This window comes from Vipera ursinii, assembly GCF_947247035.1.
Source record: "Vipera ursinii genome assembly, chromosome: 12".
NCBI classification, from domain to species: domain Eukaryota; kingdom Metazoa; phylum Chordata; class Lepidosauria; order Squamata; family Viperidae; genus Vipera; species Vipera ursinii.
The window spans coordinates 16,971,219-16,985,519 of record NC_139525.1 but is presented as its reverse complement, the minus strand read 5'-3'; the positions used below and the strand labels follow the sequence as shown (position 1 = coordinate 16,985,519).

The 14,301-nt window shown below is 42.2% G+C and overlaps 1 protein-coding gene across 2 annotated transcripts in view; it reads left to right on the top strand.

The window, feature by feature from the left end:
• Positions 1-14,301, top strand: part of ABCB7 (ATP binding cassette subfamily B member 7) — a 73,388-nt gene that overhangs the window by 35,529 nt on the left and 23,558 nt on the right. For both annotated transcript variants that reach the window (XM_083372319.1, XM_083372318.1), the window contains exons 5-12: positions 4,508-4,640; positions 5,050-5,318; positions 8,416-8,504; positions 8,600-8,687; positions 10,762-10,936; positions 11,572-11,729; positions 12,240-12,403; positions 12,571-12,700. In XM_083372319.1, coding sequence (XP_083228445.1) covers positions 4,508-4,640; positions 5,050-5,318; positions 8,416-8,504; positions 8,600-8,687; positions 10,762-10,936; positions 11,572-11,729; positions 12,240-12,403; positions 12,571-12,700 — 1,206 coding nt within the window. The remainder of the gene's footprint in view (positions 1-4,507; positions 4,641-5,049; positions 5,319-8,415; positions 8,505-8,599; positions 8,688-10,761; positions 10,937-11,571; positions 11,730-12,239; positions 12,404-12,570; positions 12,701-14,301) is intronic.

Sequence of the window (14,301 nt, the reverse complement as noted above, 5' to 3'; positions counted from 1 at the left end):
TTTGGAAACCAACCCACCAGCTCGGAGAATGAAGCTTCACCCTCATCCTACGCCTGAGCTACAGATATTCGCCACTATTGCAATCGCATTCTAATTGTATTTGCCTAAGGAAATATTTAGCTGCAGCTTGTAGTGGTTCTCTAAGTTATCTGGCAATTACAGTCTGTTTGAAAGCAGAAGGGAATTTAAAACCTATTTCTGCTTTTATAAAGCAAGGAGTGATTTGCCATTAAAGTAATAATTTTCAACTGGTGGTACATGAGACTCAGAAAGAGTGCAGGTAGGTCATTGAAATGCTTGTAAGTCTTTAATACTCACCATAAATTTTGGGCAAAGCGTTTCAGGCATGAAAAGTTTAGAACCTCTGAAAAGCATTTTATGGATGATTACAAGGCCTGTTGGGAATTCCTAAAGTGACTCTCTGGAAAAATTCTTTTTAGTTGTTAATCAGTCACTGGTACAGGAGGAAGGTAAATAAGCTGAATGTGACACACTTGATTTTGGCAGGTAGTGGTGAAGGAGAGGGAAAGTGAGAACACTGTGATTTAATATTATGGTGCCTTATTCTGATTCGTCCTTTTTACCCCTTGGGAGTGTGAGAGACCAATTTTAAATTTCATGTAAGCACTTTCAAAGGTAGGGCTACATCGCAGGAAGAATCTTTTTTTTTTTTTTGCGAAATTATAGTAAAGCCAATTAATTTAATTGAAGGTTCAGAAGGATACCTAAAGGGATAGGGAGGGGGCTATACCCTTTTAACTTTAGGAAAAATATGTGTCTCTTCTAACTTGCCATGGTGTGTAGCCTCTTTTTTTTTTTTAAATAGCTGGAGAGGGACCTTTCCAGAATTGGCATTATAATAAATGTCATCGCTACTGAGTAGGCTCTCCCAGGGAAACCAGTTTTATGGTCTCTAAATGACGGTCACCACAATGTAGTGCAGATGGAGTGGTATTGTGCCAAAAAACAGAAGAACGAATTAAAATTGAGTTTCCGGGCAAGTCGGACCGAAGGGAGTTGACCAACGCTTGTCGCTGCTTATCTGAAAGGCATAGTTAGAAATTAAAATTCTAAAACAAAACACTTCTTTTAAGCTTTAACATCTGTTGAACACACACTCTAATTCCTTAGAGCTTTATGTCTGAATTTTCCAACAATCTGTTTTGGTTTTTTTTTTCCCACTGACTGTGATTTGTGATTGTAACATTTTAAATGTGTGAAATCTTCGGGGATGTTGTGTAATTCTAATCCAAGTAAACTCCTAGAGGCAGAGCAAGAGTCCAGTATCAAATGGTGACATGGAGCATTTGTTTCTAATAGCCCCAAAGCACCCATGAACAGTTTGAGGCACAAAACAGGAGAGAGGTTATGTCTCTCCCTAAAACATTGGTATCTGTTTCATGAGGCCTTATTATGCTGTTTAAACATTAGATTGGTGGTGGTGGTGTTATTCAGGGCCTTTTCAGTGGTGGCCCTGGGAAAAATTTTACCTCTCCAGAAAGGAGGAATATTCCCATGTTGGTTACTTTTAGTTGCTCTGCAGGATTCATTACTTTCAAACTTTCTGCTTGTGTATCTGGGCAGGCTGAGGGAGGGCAGTCTCGGGCTCTTTCTGCACATTGCTGTAAGCCATGGTTAATTGGTAATCCAAAATTGCATCACTCAGTAGGCGAGAGGCTAAAGCAACCTCATTTGGGGTTAGTCTGAAATGTGAACCTTATTTCAGAAGATAATGCCGGTCTGTGGCATTCACCACTCCCCAGAGTTGCAGCATGCCCTCGGTGCTTCTTTACGTCTGTGTAAATCTACCTAAAGAAGTTAGCCATCAGTCTGGGTGCATTTTACTGCCATAACTGCACCGACTTTAAAAATGTTACCTGATTCAACTGGCTTTTATTGGAAAAGTGCTGCTCTATTGATGTTTTAGTCCTGTGGGGATTGCAAGGAGTGTATTCAGTTGCGTGAAATAGATTTTAATGTGTTTTATATTACATAAAGGTTAAAGTGCTGCCATTGCTTTTTTTATTATTATTATTTTTTACACTTGTGCTACTGCTGTCCTATGTCGCCTTCAGTCAGGTAGCGTAAAAATAAATAAAAGAAGTTGTCCATTTTCTTACCTGTTTGGCTATTTGTTAAAAGTAAACCTTTCTGAATTTAGCATGAAGAAACAAACATAGGTCAGCGCCCTATGGCTGCTGGTCAATTTCTGCAAAGATGTATATATATAATCCAAAGTAACACTTGAAAAGGAGGAATGCAGCTGGTTTTTCTCCAGCTTTTAAAAGGTGCTGTGAATTGGAAGTACTTGTGAGGCTGTTGTGTTTCACCTGTATATCAGTACTGAGCAAATCAGAGTTGGATCGCTATCCTGAATCCTTTTGATGATCTTCAGAGCCTGCCAAAGCCACATTTCTAAGATGCAGCAACGTATCTCCAAATCTTGAAAATGGTATCTGGTTCTAGCCCTCCCCCCTTCCAAATTGTCTATATATAACCGGTTGAGCTCCGGATGGCTCCCGACCTTCGCTCCTTCCGACGCAACCTAAAAACATATTTGTTTGAGCAATCCGGTCTAGTCTGACAGGTTCTGTTGTAATTATTGTTTTAAGGTAACTATCTTCTGCATTTGGGCAAAATTAGGGTTTAATTTGTTTTCAATATCTGTATTTGTGCATTCTGTTATTTATGTCACTGTTCACCGCCCTGAGTCCTTAGAGAGAAGGGCGGTATACAAATCAAATAAATAAATAATGAATGAATGAATCAAGCTATGTGTTGTATACTAGTTAGGGGTAGACAGAAAAGAAAGCGAGACTATCCTTCTATAAATGGGAAACCTGGAAGAAAACTTCATCTCTCATATGTGTAATGCTATGACCCGAGCTGCTGCCGGCTTCCAGTCTTCAAAAATAGCAGAAAAACCTGCCTCCCAGCTACCATCCTGATCCATGCCAGGCACACACACACACAGAGTAAAAGGGTCAAAAGTTTCTTAAATGTTACAGAGGTTTTACAGGCAGCAGCAGCAGGCAGCCCAGGTGTGTGCGCAGTTGCACGTAGATGTTGGTACAGTTGTATGAACAAGGAAGCTCATCTGTAAAGAATCCAGATCCAAATCAGTAAACGATATCCGAGGTCAGGGGTAGGCAACCTAGGCTCTTTTATGAACTCGTGGACTTCAACTCCCAGAATTCCTGAGCCAGCCACACTGAGGGGAAAGGGAGAGGTTTCCAAGCTGAGCCATGCTGGCTCAGGAATTCTGGGAGTTGAAGTCCACGAGTCATAAAAGAGCCAAGGTTGCCTAGCCCTGGCCTAGGTGCATCCTGTTGCTGTAAACTGACCGCGTGGTGCTGAATTTCTGTATTTGAACCACATGCATTGTGCATTGTTGGCTGGACCATTGTATGTGCGTGTGCTCTTTTCTCTCTCTCTTTTTTATTATTCATGTGCTGTATTTTATTGTTCTTACGTTGTGAGCCACCCGGAGCTATCTGGAGTCAGGCAACACCAAAATTGAATAAGTTAAAATTAATCCTTGAGTTTCAGCTCTACTTTGGACACACCCTTTGTAGAACTGTATGAATGTTCCTCTTCCTCCTAGTCAATTTTCAGGGATGAATTTCAGTTTCTGTCTGGCAAGGTTCCTGGTAACCTTTCCCCCATTGTGTCTTTTAATATACCAGGTTTATCTTGGCTTGATGTCTGGCTTGTCAAGAAAGGCAGTGGAGTTCTGTTCTAGAAGTTTTGGGGTGGAAACGCTTTGAGCAGCTTCCAGGAGCTCTAAAAATGCATACCCTGAGCTATTTTACATTGTGTCTCCCAGTCTTGTCAACCCTTTAATAACCACTTTCTCAACTGAGGGTAGTTGAGATTTATTTATTTATTTTTGGGACTTATATGCCGCCCTATCTCCCAAAGGACTCAGGGCGGCTAACAACAATAAAAGCAACAATACAACAGTTAAGAGAAATTAAATAAACAGACCCAAAATAAATTAACTAAACAATTAAAAATTAAAGCATTTTAAAAACCCATCGTCAGTCCAGGTCAGCCTGATGAAAAAGGAAAGTTTTGAGGTCGCGGCAAAAGGACCGGAGATCCGGGGCCATCCGGAGCTCAAGGGGGAGTTGGTTCCACAGGGCTGGCGCTCCCACAGAGAAGGCCCCTTCCCTGGGGGTCGCCAGCCGACATTGTCTAGCCGACGGCACCCTGAGGAGGCCTTCTCTGTGTGAGCACACCGGGCGATGGGAAGTTGTTCCTGGCAGCAGACGGGAATGAGATGAAGGCTGCTTTTTATGAAAAGGGGAAAATGTGCCACTTCTGCTCTGGGCAGGCGGGCCTTGTACTCTTACACTGTTGTGTTCTGCCAGTAAGTAGTCACTAGCAAAATATCACAATTTCAGCTTCTTCAGAGAAAACATTTATACTTTATAAATAAAGCATTTTAGCATGTCTTGCGTAACTATACACATAGTGATCTTGCATAATATCTTATGCTTTTTAGGCTATGAACATAGTGGTTCCCTTCATGTTTAAATATGCAGTAGACAACCTCAACCAGCTGTCTGGAAATGTTCTGAACCTGAGTGATGCACCCAATACAGTTGCAACCATGGCAACAGCTGTTCTGATTGGATGTAAGTGTGATGCTTTAATCTGCTGACAGGTGCTGACTTTCTTCGGGAAGGTTTGGGAACATTAGTGCACCTGACCTTTCACGGGGAAGCATCTGTGGTAAACATTGTTTGCTGGAGTTTCTCCTACTTTGTTGTCATGAAGAATTAACGTACTGTGATTCTCTTGAGTTGTGTTATCTGCTGGAATAATAGCCTAGTCTCCAGGCCTGCTCTTGCGTTGTGCTTTTTTTAAAAAAAAACAACAACCCAAAGTAGCTGAAGATACAATCTGTTTAAAAATGACTTAACCGATAACCTTTGACTTCTCATCCAGTAACATTAACATGGGGTATTAAAAGCTGCTGAGGATGAGTAAAATAAAATGGATTAAAAATTAAACCCTTTTCCTCTCCCCTCCTTCTTTTACCAGACGGCATCTCGCGAGCGGGCGCAGCGTTATTTAACGAAGCCAGAAACGCCGTCTTTGGGAAAGTGGCCCAGAGTTCCATCAGGAGGATAGCCAAAAACGTCTTCCTCCACTTGCATCAGCTGGACTTGGGCTTCCATCTGAATCGGCAAACTGGAGCGTTGTCCAAAGCCATCGACCGAGGCACCCGTGGCATCAGCTTTGTGCTCGGCGCGCTGGTGTTTAACCTGGGGCCCACCTTGTTTGAAGTGGCCCTCGTGAGTGGGATTTTGGTACGTGTTGTTTTCATTGAATTGCGGCGTTCGTTTGATATCCACGTCTCGTGGCTGTCAGCTGCCCCTGCGGCCAGATGTGGCCCACTCCTTGCCTTTCCCAGAATCCTGTTGAAGAAAAGAGGAAAAAGAAGGGGTCAGAAAGGCAGATGAGGGCTGCTGTAGCCATCTAATGCGGCCCCATCCGCCCTTTGCTTCTGCTTCATCCCCTTGGGCATCTCCAGGACAACTCTATTACGCTTAAGGAAATACAGGTGGTCCTCGACTTACAACAGTTCGTTTAGCAACCGTTCAAAGTTACAACAGTACTGAAAAAGGGGGCTTAACAACCATTTTTCACCCTTACGACAGTTGCAGCATCCCCATGGTCATGCGATCAAAATTCAGAGGCTTGACAGTTGATTTACATTTATGACGGTTGCAGTGTGCCAGGGTCACGTGATCCCCTTTGGCAACCTTCTGGCTAGCATTTAACAGCAGAAAGTTTGGCCTCAATTACAGTATGGTTGTAAATTGAGGACGACTTGTAAAGACATAGAAAAGGTGGCCTCACTGGATGCCCATGCATAAACAGTACCATTTGCTGAACTTAACATCTGAATGTGATGCAGACCCAGGAAGCTGGTATGGCAAGCGAACTAACCGGTTGAATAAAGAGAGCAGAACTTAATTTGATTCCAAAAGAGGTACCCAGCGCCTGTTTCTAAACCCTTCTTTAGCCAGAGATCTCCTTCTGCCTTTATTTTAAGAATTGTATTTTCTACAGTTGAGATGCACCTGAGTCCATTGGTGTCAGACTCATCGTGCAAAACATTTGAAAAGGCCCTTTGCACGGCAAAAGCTCTGTCCAAACACGGGCATGCAGAAGCCGCTGGGGAAAGCCTTGATAGCCGTTAACGCTGAGCTTTACGGAAGGGGCTCCTGTTTCTGAGGCTCGGAGGACGAGGGCTTGGCTTGGCCCAGAACGTTTTGCAAAAGGCTCCTTTCTGAGGCTCTGCACAGCCTCCTTCCCTACGTTGCAAAATGCTCCACATTTACTGTACAACAACAGGAGGATCCTAATAGGTAGAGGTGACCAATCAGTTATGAGGGCCTGAGAAAGGGTGCTTTATGGTCTGTAAAGCATTGTAAAATGTCACACATACCCTCATGCAGTCACATGACTACATTTCAGATGCTGGGCAACCAGATTGCATTTTATAAGCGTTTGCAGCATCCCAGGGTCACTTGACCACGATTTGCAACTTTCTTTGCCATTTTCCAGAGAAAACAGAAAAACATACCCATTGGATATGCTGCATTTGCTTAACATCCATGTGCTTCATTTAATGACCACAGTGACTTGCTTTACAATCAAGTTGGTGGCCCACGTAAGGATCACCTCAAGTTACGACCAAAATCCCGGGCCCAATTTCAGTCATAAATCGAGGACTGCCTGTATAATATCTCCCCACTTGTCTGAAAAAACCCTGGTTGATAGCCTCCGCTTCTTGGTGATGGAGCCCTGAGTGTGAGCTGAGAGAGAGCAGTGTTCGCAGATTATTGCCAAGAAGGCTAGCTGTCAGTATGGTTACAATGGTCCAGATGCTGCTGTTCTATTCCATGCTTCCCATCTGCTGTTCTCAGCATTTCACAGCATTCAAACCAGGTTGACGTTTAAGAGCACGCTCATAATCGTTCTCCTTCCTAAAGTTAGCCAGGCTTTCAAGCAGAAGATCCATAACTGTTGTACCAGGAAGGTAAGGACAGGACATGAAACTCATCCCAAAGTCTTAACAGTGTTGGCTTTTGAGTTAATCATGCCCGGTATCTTTCATTTAAATGGGTGGGGTTTTCATTGTGCCAGGAATTGTAATACTAAACTGTTATATGAACACCAGTCCACATTGGATATGGAGACGATATTAGCGAGAGAGGAACTGTTGATAAACTGTTCTGGAATAGCTTTGTACCATATAGTATCAACCTTGTTAACTCTCAAGACACTTTTTTTTTGCTATGTATTCAAATGGACTGTAATTAGTGTATGTGTGTGTGTTGTGTGCACATATATGTATATGTGTCAGGTCTGCCATCTTCGGCTTGGCGCCTTGCTGGCATCCTGCCATCAAAGGCTAGGAAGAAGAGGACACCGGGGTGGGGGGGAGGGACAAATGGGCAATAAACCGGTATGGGGATACAATTTGAAATAGGGATGGGGGAGGGATGACAGCGCAACGGAGACCAGAGAGACGCACGGAACCCATTTGTGCCAGCGCTCAAGGCCAAGCATCCCGAGAGCGCAATGGGGGCTACCGCAAACATCTCAGCGGCCTGCGCAGCTTTTCATTGGCTGAAGATGGAACTGGAGGGAGGGCTGGGATGCGGGGAAGAATTTTGTAACTTTCTCACACGGGAAGCTTAGTTCTAGCCTGACTTTGCTGTAGCCAGGAGCCTTTAGTAAAAGAACCTATCACTTCAGCCACTTCAGTCTTTCCTTCCTAAGGGACCTACCTGGGGCAGGTCTGACAGTGGGTGTATACAGCATATGTGCATCTGTGTGTGTGTGTACGTGCATACATACATTACATACATACATACATACATACATACATACATACATACATATATATATATATATATATATATATATATATATATATATATTCTTTTGAGAGAGCGCATCAAAATTTCATTTTTAATGTGTGCCAGTGTGTACAAAGAAAAGTGACTATAAAGGTTATCGTAACTGGAATCATTGCAGCTTATTTAATGACAGATCTGGTAATTTGCCCATCTTTTCCTTGAATCCTGGATTCCATTCATCACTTCCATTCATTTACGGTTGAGAACGCTTCTCTGTATGGGCCTCTTGTCTGTAAAGATTGCGTATCTGAAGAGTTGAGTGTTTGTATCTTAGAGTCTGTGGCCTTGTAGAGCTGCTCCTAGTGCGTATGGTGTCAAGGAGCTAAACTCTTTCCACTGCCCTTCTCTCTGGCTTGTGGAGAACTATTATTGTTGTCTCTTACACGTATGTCTTGTCCAGAGAGGTTTCTGTACATTGATGTTCTAACCAAAATGATTGGAAACCTTTTTTTTTCTTTTCCTTTCCCTCCAGTATTATAAATGTGGTGCACATTTTGCACTCGTAACCTTGGGGACATTAGGAGCATACACGGCATTCACAATAGGACTTACGCAGTGGAGGTAAGGCAGCCCTGCTGTTGGGTACTCTGATGAGATTTGACTGCCTGGTGGAACTGGATGGGGACAACCGTCTCTGCCAACCTTTTGTCTTGCAGAACTAAATTTAGGATCGAAATGAATAAAGCTGATAACGATGCAGGCAATGCTGCAATTGACTCTCTGCTGAATTATGAAACCGTGAAGGTAAGCCATTAACATTTTTCACTTTTCATATTGTCATTACTTGGGCAGGCCTTATTAACAACGTATGTCTTTTGGTACCCTTTACTCAAAAAGATGATTTATTTATTCCTTTCTGTTAGGAATCATAATAAACAGAAAGGATTACTCTTAGCCTAAATAGGTAAACAAATGTTCACCTACTTGGGTTATAATCTGTTGATTACCTTTATGTAATATAAGAATGCTGCTTCTCCTGTCATACTTTCCCTCTTGATTTGCTTCTTAAAAGAGCCAGATGCTTTTTTCACTGAAAAGTCTGCTTCAGCATGTTTGACCAGTTGTATGGCAGTTTATTAATTCCTATTTAACTGAAAGCAGAGATGCTAGCTTAGAATCCAAGCCATGGTGGGCAACACAGTTTAAGGGCTAGCTAGTGTGGCTGGCCTGAATAAAGCTAAGGTTAATATCAATTTTAAAAATCACTATTTCAAGAAGTGCCATATTGAGAATATGGAATAGTATAAACCCAGACTGTGCTCAGAAATGCTTTTATTGGTTTTAGCAGAAGCAGCATTTTATAGGAAAGAAACAGCAGGTAAAGAGAAACGGTTAACCTATTGAGAGTTGTTAGAACAAAAACATGGAGAAAATATAAGATGAAATCAAAAGAACAATTGGCTCCTGGGGGATTTAGTTTTCAATGCTTTTCCTATGCACAGCTCAGAGAAACAGTCAAGGTAGATAACAGGACATTTGGCATTGAGCAACAAAAGACAGAATTTGAAGTTGAATTATGTATAAATGACGAATATGTAATTGTTAAAATGAATGAACTCTTACTGATTTTTGAAATGGAAGATGAACAAATGAAAGAGTATGATAAAATGGGCTAAGAATTTCAAATATAACACTGTTGGGAGAGTGGGAAAACATGGAAAGGGTTAAAATATTCATTAAACCTTTGTTCAAAGAAAATTTCTATAAAATGATATTATCGTTGGTGTGTGACTCCAGAAAAATTAGCCAATCACTCTCTCTCAGCCTTAGGAAGAAGGAAGTGGCAAGCCATTTTTTAAAAAATTTGCCTTCCCCACTACTGCAGGAAACTTTTTCACATCAGACATGATTGCAGTATTCATTAGGCAGATCCGTGGCTCTTCTTATTTATCATTATTTGACAAGGATTTCAGAAGCTGACAACTCAGTTGGCTACGCAGACTGGAACAATATTAATGTGTTTGCTGGGTGCAGCTGTAAAAGTAGGATTGCCCAATTATGAACCCCTCCCTGCTCAGCTGGAAAATGAATGGTAATTCTTGGACGGTTACCTTTAACCCTACACAACGCCTGTGGTCTTGCGTGGCCCTTTAACCAATGAGGATAAGTGTTACAAGAGAATGCGCTGCTAGGATGAAAAGGCTGCATCTCTAGCTGAACAGCGCTTGGCCATTTGTCTAAAATGATACAGGGTTTCCTGCCTGAGCAGGGGGTTGGACTAGATGATCTTCAAGGCCCCTTCCAACTTTTTATTATTATTATTATTATTATTATTATTATTATTATTATTATTATTATTATTATTATTATTATATGAAATGTGGCACGGCTTGATGTGGCAGATCATGCTCAGTGCTTGGTCCAGTGGATTCACAGAAAACACACACGGGTAGTCCTCAAATTACAACAATTCATTTAGTGACTTCAAAGTTAGAACAGCACTGAAAAAATGTGACTTATAGACCGTTGCAGCATCCTCATGATCCTGCTTGGCAACTCTTTCATAGTTATGACCGTTGCTGTGTCCCAAGGTCATGTGATCACCTTTTGCGGCCTTCTGACAAGTAAAGTCAGTGGGGAAGCCAGATTCACTTAACAGCCGGGTTAATAACCGCAGTGATTCACTTAACAACTGTGGCAAGAAAGGTCATAAAATGGGGCAAAACTCACTTGATAAATGTTTCACTTAACAACAGAAATTTTGAGCTCAATTGTGATCCTAAGTCGAGGATTACCTTTAATTGCATCCTAAAACATAAAACACCCAGGATTTTTCTAAGGAGATGAACATCATGCAGTCTTTTTTCCCTCTTCCTAGTACTTCAATAATGAAAATTATGAAGCCCAGCAATATGATGGATTTTTGAAGACCTATGAAAATGCCTCGCTGAAAACTACCTCAACTTTGGCTCTGCTTAATTTTGGACAAAGCGCTATATTCAGCATTGGATTAACGGCCGTCATGGTGATGGCCAGCAAGGGAATTGTTGCAGGTATCTCTTACTCGTCCAAACCTGGTTCTTCATATTCATGTTTCACTTCCACTCCTTTCCCTTGCTCTTTTCAAATGCATGTCCTGTGTTTGTGGTGGTTCCCCAGATGTTCCCCCAGCCACGCCGGCACACCAAGGACAAGGAAGGCTGTGGTTTTGCAGCAAGGGGTTGCAGGTCCCCCCTCCCATTTTTCTACTAGGTTTTGTGACAGCGTGATCTAAACATATGGCTGTCAGCTGACTTCAGCTTTAATATGAATCTATGCTGAATATAAATTTGAGTAGGGTTATTAATAACTTAGATAGAACATAGAATAATAGAGTTGGTAGGAAACTCAAGGTGGATCCTATAGTGTTTCAGACAAACGGTTGTCCAGTCTATTTTTGAAAGCCTGTCGTGATGGGGCACTCACAACTTCTGAAGGCAAGCCGTTGCCTTGGTTGATTGCTCTCACCGTTAGGAAATTTCTCCTGAGTTCTAAGTTGCTTCTCTCCTTGGTTAGTTGCCAACCATTGTTTCTTCTCTTACCTTTTGGTGCTTTGGGAAAAATAAGCTTGCTGCAACTTATTTTGAAAATTGAAGCTACATAGCTGAAAACTGCTTTATTGCTCCTCTACTTTTTCTTTGTCACGAAGGTAACTTAACTGTTGGCGATCTGGTCATGGTGAACGGATTGCTGTTCCAGATTTCCTTACCCCTTAACTTCCTGGGGACAGTATACAGAGAGACGAGACAGGCGCTCATAGACATGAACTTACTGTTTACGCTGCTTAGCATAGACACTAAAATCAAAGTGAGTATTGTCTATAACATCTTCCTTAAATGTTTGTCATGTGTGCTAGTTTAAAATGAATCCCGATTTGTTTTTAATGGCGATGTTTGAGCAGCTCCCGAAGATCCTTCATTCTAATGTTGCATTTCTGAAAGAGCTTTTTTTTGGGGGGGGGGGTGAGGGGGAAGGCAAGGGGTCTGTGTAATCTCTGCATTTTATATAAGTGTGCCCCGTGCGTTGAAATTTTATTCTGTCATTTTAATTAATGATGCAGAATTGATTGTGTAAAAGGCTGCTTTGGAGCCAGACCATTCTGGCAAAATAATCACTGAGCTTGAAAGAAGAGGGGGGGGGGGAGAAATTACCTGTGGCTGAAACTGCTAGATTTTTTTGTGATTATTATTATTACTTTTAATCTCTTTCAGGCATTTGCTTGTGCCTTGGTTTCAATTAGATCTATTGTTTAGCTTGTTAAGCTCTTTAGAATACCTTCTGGGCCGTGTGTGTAAAGCGGGACTCTTCTTTTAATAGGATAAAGAACTGGCTCCACCCCTGCAGATTACACCACAGACTGCAACCATCGCCTTTGATAACGTGCATTTTGAATACCTTGAGGGGCAGAAAGTCCTCAGTGGCGTCTCTTTTGAAGTCCCTGCAGGAAGAAAAGTGGCCATTGTAGGAGGCAGTGGGTCAGGGTGGGTAAAATGGATGCACAAAATTCTGCATCATTGATTGATTTCTTTTTTTAACGGCGATTAAAGAGCTGGGTTTTTTAAAAGGTACAAACACTGTTCCAACCTTAAGTCTCTCTCTCTCTCTCTCTCTCTCTCTCTCTCTCTCTCTCTCTCTCTCTCTTTTTTAGGAAAAGCACAATTGTAAGATTATTATTTCGCTTCTATGAGCCTCAGAAGGGAGGGATTTATATCGCTGGCAAGAATATACAAAATGTCAGTCTGGAAAGCCTGCGGAAGGCTCTAGGCGTCGTCCCACAGGTATGGTTCCTTCCCTGCTTGGAAAGTCATCCTAATGCTGCAGGCCCAGAGACTGATGTAATAATGGGGAAACTGGGGGCCAGGAAGCCAGACAAAAAAGAAACGATAGAAGAAAGAGAAGCCAGGCCAGAATAGCAGGCTCAGCTTGTGTGAATGAAAGAGTTTTGATCTGCTGGTAAAAGCCCCGCTGGAAAAAAAAAATTAAACCGATGTCCTTAGGAAACTAGTGGTTGAAGCTGAAAGCATCAACCAAAAAGATTTCCTGTGAAGTGTTGCTTCTGGAGCTGGAGCAAAATAATCCCCGTGGAAGCTCCTGGCTGGGGAATTCTGGGAATTGAAGTCCACACTTAAGTAGCCAAGGTTGGGAAATACTGCTCTAGTCTAGAGAAGCAGTCGTGTCTTAATAATGCTCAGGTTAGGCACTAACTTTGAAACGTTTCTCATTTTTACTGTATTCCAATGTTTCTCAACCCTGGCAATTTTAAGGTATATGGACTTCAATTCCCAGCATTCAGCTGGCTGGGGAATGCTGGGAGTTGAAGCCCATATACCTTAAAGTTGCCCAGGTTGAGAAACACGGCTGGATTCTATTACTTCAATGCTAAAAATATTCCAAAAAGAAAACAGTCCAGAGAATGTCCAGAGGGGAGCCTTGGCCTGGACCTGGGATATCTTGAGGGACATTTGTCTTATCACAGTATAGGTGGTCCTCGACTCACGACCAAAACTGAGCCCAAAATTTCTGTTGCTAAGTGAGACATTTGTTAAGTGAGTTTTGCCCCGTTTTACGACTTTTTTGCCTCTTTTGTCAAGTAAATCACTGCAGTTGTTAAATTAGTAACCCACTGATCTGGCTTCCCTCTTGGCTTGCCAAAAGGTCGCAAAAGGTGATCACACAAACCTGGGACACTGCGACCGTCATAAATGTGAGTCAGTTGCCAAGCATCCGAAGGTAAACCCCATGACCCTGGGGATGCTGCAACGGTCCTAAGTCTGAAAAATGATCATAAGTCCCTTTTTACAGTGCCATTGTAGTTTTGAACGGTTGCTAAACAAACTGATGTAAGTCGAGGCCTTTTTCCATTGGACGCAGCATGCATGTTGCTATTTTAGTCTTTTTAATTTCAGAAGTGGAATGATGGCACCCAAGCATTAAAAAAATCTCCGGCATCTAAAATTTATTAATGTTTGAATAAGACTACAGGCAGTCCTCAATTTACGACCACAGTTAGGACCAGAATTTCGGTTGCTAAGCAAAGTTAAATGAGTTGTGCCCACTTTTACAACCTATTTGGCCACGGCTGCTAAGCTGCAGTTGTTAAGTAGTTCCCCTCACTGACTTTGCTTGTTGGAAGCCGTATTCGTGTGATCCTGGAATGGCCTAAGTATGTGCCAGTTGCCCCATGCCCAAATTTTGGTCATTTTACCGTGGCGATGCTCCAGCAGTCATAAGTCTGAGGGCTGGTCATAAATCAGGTTTTTTTTTTCAGTGTCACTGTCACTTTGAACAGTTGGCAAACTAATGGTTGAGAGTAGAGGACTGCTTATATCCAGATCCTTCTATCAAGGGGGTAAAAGGGCAACTGCCCGTCAGGTTCATC